Here is a 21,738-nt window from a genome sequence, read left to right as displayed (position 1 = left end):
CATGCATCTCAACATCATGAGTTTAATCTCAATACCACAATGAATTGGTACTAAGATGCATTGAATAGTATTTCTTCAAGATTTAACCGAATAAAATGAAGAGACAAAGACTGAAACTGAACTTCATTACAGAAATATCTGCCATGGAGAAATATCTAACCTCAGATAAAAACATGCAAATGCCAAGCAATAATAAATGTTAGTCTTTAAAAAATGGCATAATAAGGCAAGGTGATTGGATTTTTAAATCTCCCTGTCCAAACCATAACCAAAGATGGAATTATCAGTCAAAAGAATGGTGAAAATCACTCCTTACACACCCATGATATGGCTTCAGAATACGTATGATAATTATTAGATATGTAAATCTTAACCAAAGCCACTTCTGCCATGGAGGACAGTGCAAATCATATACAGAAATTAAAATGTTATTGAAAATAATAAAAGCAACAGAATGAAATCTATTTTTGGATATGATGGAAGACCCAGACTGAGAGACAGTAAACACTCTGGAATTAGTCTGCATCAGGTTGAAAACTAATACACAAGAGAAAACCCTTTTCGCAGGCAAATTACTGAATCCCTTTGTGGAGGAAAAGGCATCAAGGAATGCAAATAAAATAGGCATAGGCTTAGTTCTTTAGCTGTGTAAGAATGATTTATAATAAACTCCCTGCATCAAAACAAGAGAGTAAAGCAAAAAAAAATATGCTGGGCAAGACTTCACTCAGGGGCTGGTCAAGACCTGCTCAAGCAAAAGTGACAATACCCAAAAATTGTACAGCATGAACTAGAAGAGCATTGTACTTTAAATACTTATCTCCACACTCTCACAAACTATACAAGCCCTTAAATTGTACAGCTTTTAATGATGATCTGCAATACCTTTAGATGGAGATTTCTTTTCTTGTTTTTCTGGCTTTTCAGGTTTCTCTTTGGGAATAGCTGGAAATAAAACCAATAATCTTAATGTTCATTACAAAAAAGAGAAATGTTGCATTTAATTGAGAAAAAGGAGAAAAAGGATCAAGAAGCACAAGTATGCACCATGGTTATCCATGCAAAGAACAAGGAAGGTCGATTCAGCTGCTGCTGTTTGTCATTGTTGCCAAAACATGGGGTTGGAACTTTCAAAAACTCATCTGCCACCACTGAGGTCTTTGTCATTGGCTGGAGGAGCAGCAGCCTGTCTAGCTCTGCTGTAATCCCATGAAAGAGGGTAATCGAGAACAGTCAAACTTATTTGTATTGTTTACTGGTTATTTTTAAAAAATATTTTTATATACTCTAATTTATTGTTTTATTTTGGTTTATTGTTTTTTAGCTTTCTTTTTTATTACTTTGGTTAATTTCTGAAGGATTTTCTGAACTCCACAGAACAACTAACAGTTTTTCCAGCTATGAATGATTAAGCACTATAATTAATTACAAATCTAATTGCAATGACATTATAACTAATGCATTTTAGGGCTTTTTGTTTGCTTTTAATTTCCACCTTACAAATTGAAATTAACTACTCTGTAGTTACTAGATTTCTGGCTCAGGTTTCAGAATACACCCGAGTTGTATGAGAGTCGCTGAGTGGGGGTAGTCCAGAATATTCTCGTGTGTGGGCTCTGATTTGATAATATTTGTGATTAATGTTTGCACAGTAACTTGTCCACGGATGTGCAGAACTGATATTTCCATGCACTCATGTGCCCTGAGGTGGCCTGCAGGGACCATGTGTGTGCAAATACTCAGTTCTCTATTTGACTACGGCATTTGAGATTATTCTACGAACACAAAAATATATGCATGAGTGAGTTGGTGTTTAAAAAGAAATAAGAATTGGGGAGGATAAAACATACCTATTTATTGCAAGTAACTATTGAAAAACTAGTCCTGGCCTACTCAGTGGCTCTACAATGGCCCTATGCAGTACCCTATTTAAAATGTTGGTTTTTTTTTTCTACATGGCCTGTCTGATTACCTATGTTTATAGGTTGTCAGATGCTTTTTTCTTGAATGACTATAGTCTCTTAGCAACCATACTTATTGCAAGTGTTGGAAATAGTCAATGATGATTATGAGATTATACTAATCCAGAGTATAAAATATATTATCTCCCTTCTTCAGAAAAAAAACCAACAGCAAACATACAGAAGGAATACAAAATGCTACTTAGTGTGTAAGTCTGCAAATCTTTATATGATCTTATTATTTTTATTCATAACATTTTATAACTCTTTTTTTTCCAGTCAAGATATATGTAAATGGAAATTGAGTAGAGAATTATCTTTGGGGTATGGCCCAATGTAAAATAAATTCTGACATTAAATAATTACCTGCATGCCTTTCCTTTTTTTCAGGTTTTTCTTGTCTTTCCAGTTTGTCTTTATTTGTCACTAGGAAAGAAGGAAAGCGTTATACATATCCAAAAAAGGCAAAAAAAAATAGGTGGAAAAAATTAAGAATCCAAAACAATTTCACTGAGATAAGCCTTAGTATATTAAGTGGCAGAGTGTGTTGCTCCTGAGCTGCCCCATGCATATTTTTACAGTGTACATCATACTACATGGGTGTGAGCAGCCAACTCTGGCTAACAAGTTACTGCCATGGTAACATGCCTCAGCTGTTTGCTGCATAACATCATCTCTTGCAACTGTCTGTCAATTCCACAAGAGAGATTTTCAGAAAACTGTTGAGCACTAAGACACAGCTCACAGTAAATGCTGCTGCCTGTGATACAAAGAGGACTTTGCCTTGGCCACCCCATACTCTGTCACACACAGGTTGTAAAAACCCTGGAATGAGTCTCGAAGCATAAGAGAATCACATGTGCAAATGATACATCTGTCACTTGCCAGCTGGCTTGAAATGGATAACCAGTAATGGATATGGATAGCTAGTAATGGATACAGATAGCTAGTAATGGACACTGGCTGAGATCAGTCCCTGGCAATGACAATCTCAAAACCATAATTGGGTTCCCAGTATGCACAAGGTAAAACTAACATTATGACAGTGGAAACTGCATAATGCTATCCACTCATTCACATTTTTCACTCCCTTTTCTTAAGATTTTACACTACAATTTTCCAGAAAATGAAAAATGAGCATGTGGGTTTTAGAGCACTTCAGAAAATACAGCTGTGAAAATGCAAGCCTAGCTTAAGTCTAAATACTGAGGAGATTTCATCCAAGTTTAGCAAAACTCCTTTTGTCTAACATGAGGAGATAAGGAACTCGTTTTACAGTGCCATGAATTCCATACCTAACTGGATGCAAAAGAAGAGTGGTAGAGAATATTCAGACTTCCATGTTTTTAAGCAGTATAGTGATGAAATACATGAAAATATGCCTGACATCCCTGACCGAGACACTGCTAAGTGACTGAGACACTTGCAATTATTCTCTGTGTCATTAAATAACTTTCCTAAACTTCATCCCAGAAGTTGATTATAAATTAGAACAGAATGTTGTTTATACCCTCCATTGTCCCGATCTTGAAAAGGGAATGTATTTAACATAGAATATAAACAGTTAAAATACAGGGATGCGGTCTCTGGAGTCTCCCAGTCACACTACAATGAAACAGGCTTTAGAAAGACACACATCCATAGTTATATTTTTGAAATTTAATGTACAGTGTGAAAGTAATGTTTACTAGTACTGTGAATACAGAGAATCTCGATACACAGCAGTGCTTCCGTAGCAGTTTTGGCAATAGTTTACTAAACAAAACTAATAGCGCACTTCAAGAAAAAATACCATTAGGTAGACAGAATATTAAAGGGATTTATGGCAAGCTAAGGCAGTATAATAGTAATTTTTTTTCACTGGATATCTGAGTTTGGCTGGGATAATTTTTTTCCAGTTCTAAGAAACTTAATAAAACATTAAATATTGTTCTCCTATGAAATCAAGTTGAAGAGTTCCCCAAGTTTTCCAGGAACAGAAGTCTTTAACAGAAGTCTTAAAGATTTAAAGACAATTCTTGTTTTAAGGTTGGACATTATGGTCTTTGCTCTGTCATTTTTCCAAATCTCAGAAAAAATTTCCCATATCACAATTCTCTTTTCTACTAAAAAATATTAATTCTAACAGACCCTCAATTTATATGCCTGCCGTTAACTTTTAAAATCAATCTTGTTTACTCATTTTGAATTACTTGGACATGGAAAAGCTCCAGAGACCATTAGAAAGGCCTAGTTGAGCACAGCTTTTGAGAGATGCACATTCACTTGCATTCTTGGCCTGAATAAGTTTGCTCTGGCTGAATATTTGGTCTTTCCTTTTCTTTTTTTCGTGATTAATTATGATCATTGGCCTGTTTGCTCTTCCAGAATGCTTTTCTTCCTGCAGCCCAAGACTTTATTAACCATAATTTAGTGCAAGGGACATGTTCTCAGAGGAATTAAAGTGTTTTGACTAGTAGGTGTTCTGCACCAAAATTCCATTTTGCTAAAATAACCTCACAAAAGGCAAACTAGATGGTGGCTCTTGTAACCCAGAGTTAACTCATGAGTCGTGGGTGGAGACTAAGCAGTATCCTGATTCTGACTCCCACAACAGATCTGTAATTTGTTGCTGGCATACACCACCAGGATATTATTAAATTCTCTCTAAACGTCTCCCCAGTGTCTCTGCAATGAATCTGGAGATATTTCTTTTTTTTTTTTTTTTTTTTTTTTTTTAAAGCAGGTTTCCAACACAGAATGTCTACAGGGACCATTTCCAGTATGTTGTAATTTACTCATTACATTTTGGTCAGAAGTATTCTCAAGGACAAACAATATGCTTGGATTTATTCAAAAATAATAAAAAAGACTCCCATTTGTGCTCTGGGTGTCTTTTACATAAGTTAATAGTACAGTAAAGACTTATTAATTAATCTTTGAATATAATTTCAGCTTTTCTGTACAGTGATGAATTCAAAATTTTTTTAGATCCTCATTCTCCTTCCAGCTGGCTTTCATGACACTTCCTGCATCCTTAAACATAATTGGGATCTACAAGAACAGTCTAAGTGTCAATAGATTGGACTATTTTGAATCACTGATAAAAAGACAAAGAATATCAAAAGCTGAATACATACCCTTTAGGGCTTCCTTCTTCTCAATTTTTTCTTGTTTTTCAGGTTTGTCTCTGTGAATCGCTACAAATAAACAAATAAATAAACCCCAGCTCAAAATAAATATGAAATCTAGATGTATTAAGCACACTTATTATCTCATGAAAGTGATCAAGGAAAAGCATTTGTAAACCCAAATAATGGATTTTATCTCTGAGTCACAGGTATGTGATGATGTATAGACCTTCTTAATGTCAATATTTAATTCCAGGTCCAAGAAAAATATTTTCCAAGAATAAGCCTTTAGATATTAGACTATTTTTTTTCTGAAAGAAGTGATTATTCAGCAACCTTAATCTAATCTGCCCTATCTCTTTTGGTCCCATTACACAAGCACCCTGACTCTAAGATTTCTGACAGAGGAAATTATTTTCAGCCCTTGACAGCATTGCATTCTATTCTTAACAAAAATCGGCCAGCATATTGCTTTCTATGCTACTTTTTCTTTATTTTTAGCTGTTACTTCCGTCACAGGATGGATTAACAAGAAAATATCTCTTTTAATCAGAGTGTAACCTCAGGAAGAGCAGCTGTTCAAAACACAACCAACTCTATGTCCTGCGAGAGGCAGACAAACATGATTCCTTATGGGCTCTATTGCCCACCCAGCTCTCAGACCATGTTATGAAGTGGTTCAATCCCACAAAATAATGATTTTAACCTTAGTAAACCTGTACTACAATAAGATTAGCATTTTTTAAATTCAGGGAAAAATTATTTTCTTTTCAGTACCCAGGTTTCTGGGAACAAGTGAACAAAATTCTGATTAGAAGACGGTGAGCTTTATACACCAGCACATTATGCTTTTGTATCCATTCATTTCACCAGCTTTGTAGCTAATGTCATTTCACAAAAGTACAAGCATTTTTTGTTGGCTGAGTGTTTCCACATTAAAAAGCATGTTGCAGTCATTAAGAAAAAACATTCAGAACATTCAGTATATTCATTATGCCTTATATGTGTTTGCATTATCAAAAATTCATTTTCAGTCATAACAAGAAAATTATTGCTGATAACGAACAGCAGTACAGTCAAAAAAGACTGAAGAGAGATATTTCAAAGCCTTTGAAGACTGTGTATAGCAAATTTTCACTAAAAAAACCTGGGCTGTGAAGAATGCACCAGCACCAGCAATGTATTATTCAATGAATTACAGACTGCAACTCATTCAAATGCTTTAGGGCATCTAGGAGCATACCAAGAAAAAACCATTCTCCAAACTGAGTATTTTTTGCAGAAATTGTAGCATGCTTTTACATCTTACATTTGTATTAGCAGATGCTGGCTCTTTGAAAAACACTTTTGTCAGTTTTGGCTGGGCTAACAGCACAGTTTTGCAAACAACAGCTCTGTGATGGTCAATGTGAGTGACACATGAGCTTCTGCGCATTCAGACAAAAGCTCTTGTAGCCTCTCTGCCAAAGAATACAGCTGAACTATGCAGAACAGACTGGTAATCAGAAAGCTTGTTCTTATCCAGAGGACATATTACTTGTGTAAGAGAGACTGTTGTAGGGTTTTAAAAATTTATTGAAGTTTTTCCATAGCATTCCCTTGTTTCATGATTTGGGAGAAAAACCCACACACAACAAAACCCCAACAAACAAATAAACAAAAAGCAACAACAAAAAAAACCCAAAATAAAACAAAACAAACAACCCCTCCACACAAACAACAAACCCATAAAATGAGCCTTGAACAAGACTAACTAGACTGAACATCAACAGACCTGAAAGTGGACAGAAAAATCTAATTTAGGTTGGTTTCACATCCTCAAAATGGTGCAAATAGCAAAAATGCAAAGAAATATTAATATTTGTGTGGACTAAAACTTTAAAAATGAAGAAGGGATCAGTTGTCCCCTTCTTGAGAAAGAAAAGTAACTTGATGTGTCTGGGCAGAGAGCCTGGAATGTGGATAAGCAGAGACCAGGCTGGCATAAGCATAAGCTATTTTTCTCTTCCCAGTTATAGGCTGAAGGTGATCTCTGGCTAGTTTGAGAGCCTTATCCTGTGTGTTGATATCTCCATAGCCTCAGAGGTTGCTAATCTCAGATTGTAATGTTTATCATTACCTCTTATGGGCACTGTCAGAGCTACGGCTTCCCTTACTTGTGAAGGGCAGGTGCTGCTAAAAATTAAAGTGTTCATGTTTCAGGGCTATGATCACTGGCCATTTTTGACTCCTCAATCACAAGACCAACAAAATTCACTGAAGCTTTTGATCTGTTAAATTTAAATCTGATATTTCTTAACATATTAACTCTCCCCTGATTTTTTTTTTGTGTTCGATTTCATATGTAGTCATGAAAGCTCTGTCATAGAAAATACATTACTGTCTACAGATCTTTTCCACATTTTGTCACTTGGTTATCATTTTCTTTGTAAAGGGCTTAATACATGCTCTTTTTCAAGCCCACAATGTTAGGTACAAGCATTAGGTTTTAGAATTAGCTAGGCTGGACATACTGCCATGTTTCTGTGAAACAAATTAGAGCTGATGGGATTCTCTTTTCCATATTAAAAAAAAAAAAACCACGACCAAAACAACAACAAAAAATCACAAGTATATAAAAAAAATTTTTTAAGTCTGCTTACTTACATACTCTTCAGCCGAAAAATGCTGAAACTAAAACTGTTCATTCAACTTGAATTCAACCATTTTATTAGCTTTATGACACATTTTGTAATTAAAATATTTCCTCTTTTGTTACTTTTGCTACTAGGATGCTGGTGTCATCCATAAGAAAAAATAATAACTAGAATTTAGAAAACCAAGTAGATTTACAGCAATTGTGGAAGCTAAAATTTTTCCACAAATTAAAATAAATTTTCTTGGACTTCCTTGCAAATACCAAAAAGCCATAAGCTCAAAATGAACTGTTATTAGCATTGGAAAAAAAAATATAGCACCCCAACCTAATTTTCTCTAACCTAGATTTTGGAAATTGCTGAAACATTTTTGCATGTCTTTGAATGAAAATTCAGCCTGAGGCAAAAAGATGAACATGGGAAATCTCATCCTAAGTGACTGGAGTGTGATAAATTTATAAATAATCTAAAATAGAAACTTATAATGGAAAATTTGAAGGTAATTTAACAACGTATTCCAAACTTAATATTGCTATCTACTTCACAGAAAAATAAAAACAAGAAGTGTAGCATATATGTGAGAGGATTTTCCAAATTTCAAACATCATAGTAGATTTTATTTGCATCAAATTGAAGACATAGGGAAGGGGGATGTGATTTAGGTTTTCTCCGATAAAGATCTCCAAGGACATTCCACACCCAAAACCAGAAAGTGCAAAAAGAAGAGATGTAGTAAGACACTGCTTCCATACCTAAGAGAAGTAAAAATAGTTTCAAGCTGACTAAGTCTTAAGTCTGCTGCTTATTATAAAGCCAGGTGATGAGTGCAGTAAGCATGAAGCAAAGATTGCTCGCTCCAGCTAACAGACTAAGTGCTTGTCTACAGAGCAGCACTCTCAGGAAAGTTAAGATAAATGAACTAATACAATGAAGTTAGAGTGCATTAGTCAGAGAGCATTACATCTCTGTGTCGATGCTTTCATTCAGAAGTAAAGTAACTTTAGATGGCTAAAACTTAATATTTCTTGAAGGAACACTGGAAAAAAAAGGGGTTTGTCTGGAGAGGGGCATAGACTCCAAGGTCCAGATACATAATTTAAGGAAATGATTGCTGTGTTGCCATCTGTACCATGTTCTCCAGTTTAAAGTTAAGGCAGGCATATTTGTAGCTGTACCTTGAGAAATCAGGCTAGACAGCCCCTGTGCCAGAAATTTGCCTTGTAATTCACTAACTGGGTGAAATTATGTGGGTTTCTAGCATATTATGGATTTGTATGGTCTAGCTCTATTTATCTATTTAGCTGTCTCAAATACTTTGTCTTCCCGCTACAACAAATTAAATTATGGGAACACATTAAATTTGTCCTTATAATCTCATAATTTATCCATGTGGTAAAATACAGATAGCTTTATTCTGTGGTGTTTAATACCTGCATTATCAGTACAGCCCTGTTAACACATTGATATGCTATGCATAGTAAATGAAATAGTTTTGCAGGACCTAGCCTCTATTTGTCAAATCAGGCTGAATTCAAAGATAGTTTCTGAAAAAATACCTGGAACAGCAAGTGTCAGTTCAGAAGCACACAACTATCTGTCCAACAATCACTGTGATTTAATATATGTCTGCTGGGGTAAGCAGCATTTTATTGTTTTCTTCCATACGTCACTCCAACAGCAATGTATTAGTGAAGAAATTTTAGCGAAAGCCACACAGTAAAACAACTTTTCCCATTCCTTTTCAATGCCTGTTTTAATTAGAGCTATTTCCCAGAAGTGCAGGACAATTCGTTGCACTGGTAAGATCAATTTTCCAGAAAAATCAGAAACTGCTATTACAACTTCCATTAGACAGAGCTTCTGTACTTACATGTACTTTTATCTTGATACTTTTTATTATTGTTCTTACTTTTTGCCTAAAATAATGTGTAGTTAACTTTTATTGGTAGTAATAGTAATAACAATTATATCACCTATTCCTTAAACAGGCTCCAGCAGCACATCAGAATCCTGCACATTCCACACAGTATCACAAAAGGACAGAATCTCAGCACAGCTGCCCCAGGCCAAGACAGCCCCATGCCTCATCCTGTCCCAGCCGGACAACTGCTCCAGCCCTGGCCATTGCAGCGGCCCCACACTGAACTTGCCCCAGTTTATGGATGGCTTTCCTGAACTGAGAGGCCCAGAACTCAACACAGTATCAAGATGTGGTCTCAGGAGCAGTGTACAAGGGGTACAAGGGGGGTACAAGCAGGGTACAAGGGGATAATCAATCCATCGTGCCTCTGCTGGCTGATCAAGCTCCTGGTCATATAGTCCAGGTGCCACTGCACTTATGAAATTACTAATACCTCCAATACCAAATTGGAAAGACCCTACTCTGTAGTGAATTTGTGCTTATGTGTACACGTTATCATGAAATAATTTGATTTCAGGGCTCTTAAGCATGACCAATGGCTTTGTGAAATTATTTCTCAGAGTATTTCTTCTTTCTGGGATTAAATTGACTACAGTAATTGAAATAGACATTATTGCTAGTAGTTTATCAAAATATTTAATTAAAAGCAAATTTTAGGGCAGCAGTTTCCCTGGCTCTCAATACTGTTTGAATCTTTTAATTTCAGCCTCTTCCATCTGGGATTTTTATTCATTATAACTATTCCACATATTTCAGTTCAATCTTTCAAAAATGAGGCTTATGGATTGAACTCCCTTGTAAATTGTGGGACTTGTACTCAGAGGATTTGACTATTCAAAAAAATATAATTAAATTAATTTTAAATCTCTAATGTTCCCACATGTTTGGGCAGAGGACAGAAATGTTTTTTCCATTGTTTGCTGCTATTAGAGACATTCATTTTACTTCTGGATTTTTCCTATTTAAACAATAAAAGACTGTATTTGTACATATTTACTGAAGGTACTTTAGAAGGTAACAGTAAAATTCCCTAAAGATTCATGCCTTTATCACACTGTAGACTGAGGCCAGAGGAATGTTTTCTTGTAATTGTTCCTCCTATGTACAAGTCGCATTGTTGGGACTAAACATGAAAGCAAAATATAGAAAAAACCATTTGTTTTATGCTTCAGTAATTGATTGTATAACTAGAGTCTGCTTTAGCAAGCACCTAAATAATGTGACTTAACAAATGACACCTGAACACATTCTTTTTTTTTTTTTTCTGGTATCTTATAATTTCTTTGAAATAATTTTTGCCATGTTAATATTCTTCTGTATAAAGAAATGCATTTTGTATAGATGAAATGGTACAAAAGAGGCTGTTTTGGTCAAGATTGCAACATCATTTGTGTTTTTAGATTACTTTACTTGAAAAGACCTTAAGTGGGATCCTTGCTAATGGATCTGAGTTCATTATTGCCTGGCTTGCCCATTGGTACCCTAAAAAATTCATTTTGATGCAACATGATTTATTAAGTAGTTGGGAAACAGTTCTAGGCAGTCCAGATGACCCTGATTAGCACAGAAATGGAGGTGTAAAATAATATAAAAATATTTTATAAAGATATAAAATGCTATAAAAAGACACTAAGAATATATATATAAATTAATATAATTGCATGAGGGAGAGTGTATGTCTATACATACTATTTAAATAAGCTTCCTTCTTGCTTCCTCCTGCCATTATCAAGCCAAGCACCGGTGCATCAGAGGGATGCTCATCAAGTTTTACGTGGCCTAGCCGTTATGGAGGAGCTCTGTTAGGCAAAAAACCTGCCAATATCACAGGAAACACCTTCGTTTTTATGACCTCTGAAAACCAGTCCAAACCAACTCCTCTGTGGATTTTTCAAAAATGCCAGTTATAGGAGATTAAACAGCCTGAAAAAGAGTAGGCACTTAAAATGGAAGTTTTTCTTATCTCTGATACACACCTGGCTCACTCTTAGCTATGACTTCCTAACTTGGATGACACCCACTGGCCTATAAATTTGCTTTCTTCCTTGCCCAACACACTTCATGCCTCTTGCACCAGAGGAAGTTCATCAACACTCAACTTTCTTGCAACTTTGCTAGGAAAAAGATTTCCTGAAAAGTTTGGGCAGGAGAATCTTATTATGAATGTGCATTTTCAATCTAGCCACACAAGCATAAAATTACATTTGTTGTGTTAATGCTGAGGTATACATTAATTTTTGATCCTTTGCAGTCTGTGCCAACTGATCTTTGAATGCTTCTATGATACAATAGCAGTGACATATGTAGTTAACACAGACACTGTATATTACACAAATATATGTAGGCAAACAGACAAAAAAAGAGTTACCCTTCGCTGGTGTTCGTTTTTCAGGTCTCTCCGTTTTCTGTTTCTGAATTTCTGAAAAAAATTGCAATGCAAATTTATCAATATTAAAATAATTTTCACATATAAAACTATCAGATGCATTCTCATAATAAAATAAAAAAAAAAAGTGCTTAAAATGTCATGGCAGTGCCATGGCTTTATCACCTGCATATCAGTGTTATCCACAATATAGTTCAATTTTATATATATACACAGATGATATATATGGATAAAAATCACAACATTAAGCGTCTTTAATTATTATTCTGTTTTTAATTGAGCCATACAGCAACTTTTAAAGGCAAGAATAGGTTTTGTTAATCTGTAATAGCTATACAGCAGCGCGTGTTGGTCATGAATCAGAAAAACATGCCTTTACTAAACATTTTTTTTTGCATGTATCTTGAGTTGTTTTCCAAGATTAGTATTTTATGTTTTCCAAATTACCTTTGGAAGGAAAAAATGTTTTTTTTTACTACATTTTCTAAAATTTTTGAGGCTCACATACTGAATTGGTATCTCCAACACACAATAAAAGGTATGCTCAATGCTCTATACAAACTACAGAGATAGAAGTTCCCAGGTTAGAAATCACTGTCTTGGAGAATGACTCATTTTGACCACACTGTATACCAAAAACTGAGAACTGCCTTCTTAGAGGAGGAAGTGGTACAGTATTTATCTGCCCTTGTTATGCCATTCCTTTTAAACAAAATTTTTCAGCTGTAATATTGATATTAAATTACTGCTATATACCTCCATATAACTCTTTTTTCTACTTTCCTTATTGTGTCAAAGCCAGGATAATATTGAAAATGCAAAATGTTGAAATTTTTGAAAAAGCAAACCAGAATTAAAGCTTGCATAGCTCTCTTTGCACACAGCTGTAGAAATTTAAAGGGCATTTATTACAAATGCAATAATGACTGTGCAATAAAGTCATTAAGACTTTACAGAGTGCCTGGTTTATTGCATTGTGCACATATTTCCTGCAGTAGGAAACTGGTCTAAAATACTGGATCAAATTTGTTTTTGACAAAAGCAGATGAAAATCTCACTAGACTCTGCAGGAGATGTCTCCTTGTATTTCAGTGTTACCTGTAGTCTGCAGGGTCTAAATAACAAGAACATTGACCCCAAAATTAATCCAGCTGAGAAAAAGTTATGCATATTGCATCTCAACCATAAGAAGCCACTCTAATGCCTTTGAAGACAACTGAAATATTTCACTTACAACATTAGTTATTTTCTCAGGTTGTAACAGGATACACATTGCCAAAGAAACCCAGTAGGAAAAGGAATTTTCTCTCCCCAAATATTTGCATAAGTCCTTGAAAATAATGCAGAACATTTTTATTGGACAGTATTTCATATTTGAAATAATTATTATGTGTGGTTTGCAAAAAACATAACTATTCCATGACATCACCCTATGTTGTGTTCAGATAGAGAGAATATTTGTTCTGAGATAAAGTGCAACAAAGGCTAAATTATGTATCACTGTTAGCCACTAATGTATGGAGACATAACTAAGCTAATTATATTATGTCATTAAGCTAAAAGGAGTTTTTATTCAGTTTTCATCTTGTTCTGTTCAGCCTGGGTGTGCAGTTCATTTATTGTTCTATAAACCTCAAAGGCTGAGAATAGAAGAAATGTACTGTACTGATTTACTGTATTTCAGCTGAGCCTGGATTACTTTTCTTTCAAACATGTGGGGATATTTTATTTCTATCAACTGAGAGAATTCTGTTGCTGGATTTTCAAACTTTACCCACTTGTTTTGCTTAAACGGATGCATGGTCTAGTTTAGGTAGCAAAGTTTAGGTAGTGGTAGGAATGCTGCAAGACAGGAACAGATGGAGGATTGCTCCCTAATTCTGGGCACATCTGAGTAGTTCTCCATGCCACTGTTCCAGACTGCCTTCAAACACTGACTCAGGGAACTTATAGAAAGCTGAGTCACTTCCTCTGCATTGCAACATACAGTGGAGACATTTCTCACTGAATTCAAGAGGTCACCCTACATACAGAGATGAATATGAATAACTCATATTCTTCAGGCAGAGTCATTTACACAGATACATATTCCTTGCTTATTTTAATATGCTTCAGCTCTGCTGCGTTTCTATCATCTATTTTGTGTCTCACAACAGAAAATAGGCCTATTTTTCTTGAAAAAATAAGTATAAAATAAGAATAAACCTTTGTTCTTTCAAAAAAAAAAAAAAAAAAAAAAAAAAAAAGGCTTTAAAATTACTATTTATTTAGGGAATTTAGTGCTAGTTTGACCACAAAATATGTACAGAGTAATGACTCTAGAGCTGGTTATCTAAACCAGGCTCACACTGTACCAGAAGTGTAGTTTGCTTCACACAAATATTACAGTAAGGTGCACAGAAATATACTTTTTAGAGAGCTACGCTGAGAATCTCATCTAAGTTTCTGTTACAGTTAGGATACCACACATCACAAAGAAATAAACACAAATTCCTAGAAGTTAAATACATCTTCATAACACACAAGTGTGTGCATATATGCTTTTACATACTGCAAAAGTGTCCCATCATTAGGGTCTCTTCACAAACTCCCCATTACAGTCTGAACCATCATAAAAATTGCAGCCTAGAACACGTCAATTCTGTTCAATTACAACCCAAATTTTCCCAGTATAAATAAATCTAGTCTCAGTATAAACTAATCTGGAAAAATTTACAAATCAGAAAATAGTAGCTATTTGCAAACTTCAAAGTATTTAAAATCAGGAAATACATTAGTTTATTGGAGATTTGTTGTTGTTTTCTGAGAGTTCTGATACTCTCTGCTTCATCTTTTATGACAAATAGCTTTAATTTTCTAGTAATCACATCGTATCTTATTGCTGAGTTGACAAAGTGGTTGTAATATAGAAGACTTACATGGCCAGTTTAAGGCACGTAATTTATCTCTATCAATGTGGCACATTGTTAATAAATCCTAAATATTACGAATTCATGTTTAGAAAAATGACAGAATCAAGCAGCAGCAAGGATGATCTTTGTCACCACAGCAACCATTCCGATTCTTTATGAGATGACAGCACGGTTTATAAAATTATTGTAAGGGAGTATTTATTTTAAAAGCTGTACTTCATTGTTTATTTTCTTAAAATATTAGGCAGACAAGAAAAATTATCATTCACCTTGTGTTACTTGGGTTTTGAATAGGTAAGTATTTCCTTAAATATGGATACTGCTTGATGCTAATTTCTCTAGACCTCAGGTCTTGTGCAGATATACAGAACATGCAGGGTGATTATTTTAAATAACTCCAAGAAGGAAAGCTAAGAGTCTTCTCACTGACCATTTCAAGATGCTGAAAGGAGTCACACTCAACTCTATTGCTGTCAGGCTGATATATCTGTGTCCTGTTGACCCAAGGCAGACCGTCACAGTCAGCTGAAGATCAGTATTGCAGGCAGCTTTACTGAAATCCCTGCTGAACAGCACAGTCTGGGCGGCAGCTTCCCCACCTCTCACCCAGCTAATTTTCATTAACAGCACTTGACAGTGTCTAACAACAGCACAGCACTCCAGCTCCAGGAAGATCAAGATGGGAGAAAATAATTGCAGTCTCTTGAATCTGTGTGAACTCGTGGGTCAGCACGGCACAGGTTTACATCAGTTTGAATGAAGAGCACAGCCCTTCATGCTAGGGCATGAGGAGATTCTCCTGGTTCCCTTCTTTGTCTGCCTTTGTGTTTCTGATTTTGATTTTTTGCTATGTCCTTTTTTATAATATAGTAAAATGGATAGCATTATTCTCAGCTATTTTAATTTTATTGTGCTATAATAGCTTCGATCAGCCTCAGCCTACATGAATTACTTTAGGTACCACATGGTTCTATAACATGATATAAATACCCCATCTCTGTAACACAGGAGTTCAAACTTTGAGGGATGCATTTCTTCTCTTACTGGGAAAGCACAGCCTTGCATCTTGTTTCATTAGAGGATAAAATGGTGAGTAGCATTCTGGCACTGTTAAAGCAGCTGCTACACCTTACCCTCCGCTGAGTTTCCATCATACAGATGAAATATACGTTTAAATAAAATCCCAAAAACTATATTAAAAATGTCAATGATATAAGATACAAAGTGGAAAAAAAAAAAAGGGTTCTTATTTGGAACACAAATACGCTTCACCTAAGGTAACCCAGAAAATGAGCAAGAGAACTGGGAATTTATCTCTGGACCTGACATTTGACATTACCCTCCATGCTTAAAGCCATCCTGTTTCCACTTAAATACTGAAGTGAAGATAGAAAGTAGTTTTAATATATCTAGTGTTTTAAAAGTATAATTAAGCAGATGGAATTTTCTATGAAATGGGAATCGATTTTTTTCCTAACAAATTTTACCAGTTAGTCATCTTTTTTTATAATCTGTTACAGGTGACACAGCAATATACACCTTCAGTGCTTTAACATTCTTTCTCTTACAAATATCTAAGCATGAAAAGGAAAATTAGTCCAATTCAGAGCCAGTGATTAATAATTTGCTTTTGAGCAGTTAAAACCCTTACAGCTATTGCCAGCAATTTAATGGGGCTATATCCTTGCTAGTTTATCAAGACTACTTGGTAGAAGGAAGCTGATTATCCTGAAGAGTTGGTAGAAATAGATATTGATGGCAAGGCAAGAATGAGTGGTGTAAAGAGCCTTAGAAGATGAGAGAGATGTCGTTTCTAATGTGCTTTTAGATGCTGTCTGTGTGAAGAATTGTAGTCAACTCTCTTGCTGTTGGTATCCTCAGGAGAAATTTTCAATTGTGCAGCTGATGTCTATTTTTAATCTAGATAGTACCAGCTGGTGAGGGTGACAGTTATCCTTGCGGGGCTAGGAGGAGAAGAAAGGAAGCTGTGCATTAGAGCAACTTCTATCTAACTACTAATACATCACGTAGCTGTATACTCTACAGGCAAAAAAACCCACAGCAACACCAAAAACACCTTGTAACAGGGAAAAAAAGAACAGGAACAAAAAAATAGAAAGCAGGAAATATTTAACTGGGGAATTAAATTGGTGTATTGTGCCCATATCTGGGAACCAAAGACAGTGTAACAGAAGGCCTTAAACACCAGTGTTGGCAAATTCAGTGTTGGAAAGTGAATTCAGTGTTGGGAAGTCTGAGTGACACGTATGACTTATTCAGGTGACTTCCCTACCAGCTTGCCAGTAGCACAGTCTTATCCCCAGTGTTTTCTTAAATCTCACTCTGTTCTGGGGATTCATAGCAACTTCAGGCTGGGGTACATAACTTCCTGAAGTCTTATGTTGTGAGATCTTTCCTGAAAATGCAACAGGGGACAAATTGCTCTTATCAATGAAAATGCTGAACAGTTTTTGTGCTCATCCACTACATGAGGAAACAGGCTACAGTGGCTGTTAAATATTATTTCAGAATTGTTTACCCATCTCTTTGGAAATTACAAGTTAGAGTGAGAATAAAAGTTTCTTCTTTCTATTCTTTTTTGTGCTTTCATATTTCAAAGAAGAGGAAAGGAAAGGAAAGGTTATGTACCATGTCAAGTTCTATTTGCTTTGTTAAACTGAGAATTTCCTTCCCTTCCCTTTCCCTTCCCTTTCCCTTCCCTTTCCCTTCCCTTCCCTTTCCCTTCCCTTTCTTCTATTATGATTATGTTGAGTCTTGTTTTCCCCTGCTAATGTTTCCATTTGAAACAGAAAAGCAATATCTTATCAGAAAGGTTTTCAGGGAGAGGGAGGTACTTGCAATTATCTGACTAATTGTCCTGTGAGCAGCACTGGCATCCTTCAGGAAGGCCATACACAGACTCTTTTATGGCGGAATTTTAATGACTGGTCTTTTGAAAGAATTAAAAGTGAAAGGTATTAAAAGTTTTCAATGCTAAACATTATTTACATAAAATTTTATTCCTAATATATAAAAATATGTTAAATCTGTGTTTTTCATTTCCAGGCAATAGTCCTGTACCTTGGTTCTAAAATCTAAAATGAATGCTACTTGCACTTTGATTAAAATCAAAAACCAAAAGACAGACAACCTCTTTAGTCAAAAATATCAGAGATAGAGCCACATGATGAAAACCAGATTTTTTTTTCCTTCAGTGGGACATGAAATTGTCTTGACATGCTTCTCCTTATGGATGCCAATCTGCAAAGATGTTACCGGCCCAGTATTAAATGATATTTTTCATAGCCAATTTTATCAGTCTGCCTTTAATTAAGTGTAATTTCCTATTAAAAAAAGTGTAGGAAAGGCTTGTAGACATCTTAGAGCAAAATTATATATACAACTATATCTAAAATCTCTAATCTTGACTAGCATCAAAGAAATATTTTCCCATAAAAATCTATTTAATTGTTGTTTGCTTGGAGTTTTTGTTTCTTTGTTTGTTTGTGAAAGGAGTTAAAAATACAGTAAAAAGGAATCACAGACTCAGTTACCTTACCAAGATTTCAAAAACACTAACTCTGCAGATTCTACCTTACTGTATTAGTCTGTAAATAGACATTCCTTCCATCACTGGGGCACAAATTAAGATTTCCACAAAGATTACATGGATAGCTTCACTTAAGGTTTTCCCTGATGTAAGAGGATAACTTAAACAGCTGCAAACCTCTCCTCTACTTCAGTTCTGTCCAGGGTCCCTACTAGCCTTGCTGCCCAAAGTTCACTCTCTCTCTTTTAAAATATAGTTGGTAAGTTTGGATTGAAAAGTTTCAGCTCAAGTTGAAACCAAATCACTATTCTGAAAAAGGCAAAAGAACTACAATTGAACATCTCTGTTCCCTGGTGGTATATTATTTTTTTTCATCTGGGTAATATGGAAAATATTTTCTTTCTGTTATAAAATGCTATTTTATGGTGGATATGCTATTACTGTATTGATCAATGTAAGTAAAACCAGATGAAATTGTTAAAAGAACATTAATAACAGAAATGGATGCCACAAAAATGAATAATGAAAAAAAAATCATATCTGGAAAAGCAGTTTAACATCTGAGAATTGAACCAATCAATGACTTCTATCTTTAAACACAGGGTGTACTTTACACAAAGATATGCAAAATGCTTTACGGTAAAGTGCAGCCTAGGGAGACAGCGAAAGCCTTTTAGTGAGATCTTTAATAGCAACTCGGATACAGAGAAGGGAGCATTACCATACAGCAACATAAAAGCAACTGAATTCAGAAGACAGTATCAGTACAAATAGGTATATACTTTAGGGATGAATGAAACGGCATAATTATTTTTAGGACATGTACATGACAACTACACTGGTAACACAGTTTTCAGGTTTCATTTATGGTATTCTGAATTTACTTTCTCTAGTTCATTTCCAAACTGTCTGTAGCCTTGGGTTCACAAGAAATTGTAGATGGATTACAGCCATGCAAACACTGTATCTCTTCACAGGGAAAAATGCTTGGAGTATGGAGAATTCTTTTGGGAAATTATTGCTGTATTTTTAACAGTTCTGACATACTTCCGGAGGTATTCGTACTGGTCATTCTAGGGCAGCAATAAGGACTTCTTTCCCATCCACTGAGTGAGCTGGACTTTTTGTCTGATCATACATTCTTAGGTGCTTAAACAGATAAAAACAATCTGACACACATTATAAATTGTAGGACTAACAAATATTTGTCAGTATGCTTTTCCCTACTCTGCCTGGATACTGAAAACAGTTCTTTTTAGACTTGTACAGGTTATCATATAGAAACTACTTTCAAATCCAAATTAGCAAACCCCCTACCCTCTCTAAGCAGGTTGTTCCTTCTTGTCCCCTTTCCCAGGCAAAGATGTAGTATATGTTCCTTTGATCACCACATCAAAAAGTAATGTAGGAAATTGTCTGGTCTGAGAACCTTTCCTTTTCAGAGCACCTTGTTTGTTAGCACAGATCAATACTCAGGTCTGAACAAGCCGATAGATTCTGCTGAAAAAATTCTGACAAGCCTAACCTTGGGTTGGAGAAGGGGTTAATACGAGTGGGTGTCTGGAATCAGGTCTGGGGCAACTGCGCCTTGGCCAGAGCTGCCGAGGGTGAGTCAGTGTAACTGACCATACCCTCAGAAACTGACACGTCTTTTAAGACCATGATGTGTCTTCAGCATATTAATAACCAGCCTAATACTCTGGCAATGATACTCTCATTTGAACTGAAGACAGATGGATAAGGTGCTTTGCCAAAAAGTTTATTTGTATTTCACAAAATTTCTTGCGTACTTTAACAGAAATTCGTATTCTGTGTTGGCTTTTTGTTGTAATCCACGATTTTTTAAATTGCATTTTCCTAAGAAAAAACTCAAAGCCTCATTTTTCTGTCTCAAAGATAGGCTAACTCACAGAAAATTTGAGACCCATCTCTACAAAAAGGAAATGTTTCTTTTGATTGTTGGTAAGAATAATTTTATGCCAATAATAAAACTTCTTGGTAATAGAGAGATGGATAACTGTCATGACGGTGTTTTATTTCTTACTCTGATTTTTAAGTGAATAGTATTTATTGAAATTAAAATGACTTTCAGTTTAATAATTACCTTTTTAGGCATGGTTGTCAATGCTGAAGTGTCTGCACTTCCTTATTATTTACATACAGATCTTTATTTCTAATTTTCTGATTTCTCAGCTCTTTTCCAAACTTACAACTGAGGCCAGTAGTGTCCACAAAAAAACCCCAAAAAAACAACAAACAAACAAAGAACCCCCACTTTCTTTTTTATAGCAAACATTTTTAGTAAAAACATACAAGCATACATTTGTCAAATAATTGTGTGTGTCTAAAGGTGAAACTAACCCTGAAAAAATGAACAAGATTATCCTTCATAATTGTAGAAAGAAATGAAACCAAAAGCAAATTAAGCCTGAAAGAAAGAATTAAACTTCTCTATGTCTTTTGTGACAATGCCTTATAGTTTTTGTATGTTGAGAATATGCATTGTTAAAGACTGCAAAGTCCCCTCCAGAACAACCTTTCACTATGTCCACTGAAGAATACTGCTTTTCCAGATAATATTAAATGCTCGTTCTTTTCCAATTATTGAAGATAAATATTCATTATAAGACTTGGACTGGCAAAAATAATTGCAATAGAAAAAGGTGCTTGAGAGATATTTTCATATATTCTAAAGAATTCTGAAACTGATATTAATCCCGTTGCCTGTGGAAGCCCATTGTCATTACCTGTACTTCTATTACCTTTGCTTTTAATTTACATCTCTAGGAAAGAGATCTTTGCTATCTTTGGGATCATAATTATGATTAGACTTTTCTTTTTTCATGCCTAGACAATGTCCTTGTCATTCCCCTTCAGTTTTTTCCAACATGCAATTGTATTGTGGTACCAGCAATCCTGTTTTTTTCAGTTACTATATCCCATCATAAAGCAAGTTTTGTGCAAACATTTTAGCATTCATGAAAGCTGCTAGTCAGCAAAGCTTAAGAGTGAAGCCTTGTCCATACACTAAAAATAGACATGGAGATTTTTCAAAAATTCTCATTGTCTTCATGAATGCCACAATAACTGTGGGCTAGATCCAATACAAATACTTAAATATCAGGCACAGCAACCATAGCGCACATTTCAAGAGTGAAATTTGAGAGAGGTTTTCCATATAAATGTGAAAAATATCAATCTGTTCATCTTCTGGAGACAGAAGTAGTATACTGTACAATCTCACTGGGTGGTTTTTTTTCTT

The 21,738-nt window shown here is 35.2% G+C and overlaps 1 protein-coding gene across 8 annotated transcripts in view; it reads right to left on the bottom strand.

Moving 5' to 3' along the window:
• Window positions 1-21,738, bottom strand: part of TRDN (triadin) — a 227,863-nt gene that overhangs the window by 151,113 nt on the left and 55,012 nt on the right. For all 8 annotated transcript variants that reach the window (XM_069010861.1, XM_069010857.1, XM_069010862.1 and 5 more), the window contains 4 exons: window positions 11,997-12,047; window positions 5,081-5,140; window positions 2,328-2,387; window positions 886-945 (listed from right to left, as the gene is read on the bottom strand). In XM_069010861.1, the coding sequence (XP_068866962.1) occupies window positions 886-945; window positions 2,328-2,387; window positions 5,081-5,140; window positions 11,997-12,047 (231 nt within the window). The remainder of the gene's footprint in view (window positions 1-885; window positions 946-2,327; window positions 2,388-5,080; window positions 5,141-11,996; window positions 12,048-21,738) is intronic.

This window comes from Aphelocoma coerulescens, chromosome 3, assembly GCF_041296385.1.
Source record: "Aphelocoma coerulescens isolate FSJ_1873_10779 chromosome 3, UR_Acoe_1.0, whole genome shotgun sequence".
Lineage (NCBI taxonomy): Eukaryota > Metazoa > Chordata > Aves > Passeriformes > Corvidae > Aphelocoma > Aphelocoma coerulescens.
Note: the sequence above shows the minus strand (reverse complement) of the source record. Positions and strands in the feature narration are given on the sequence as shown.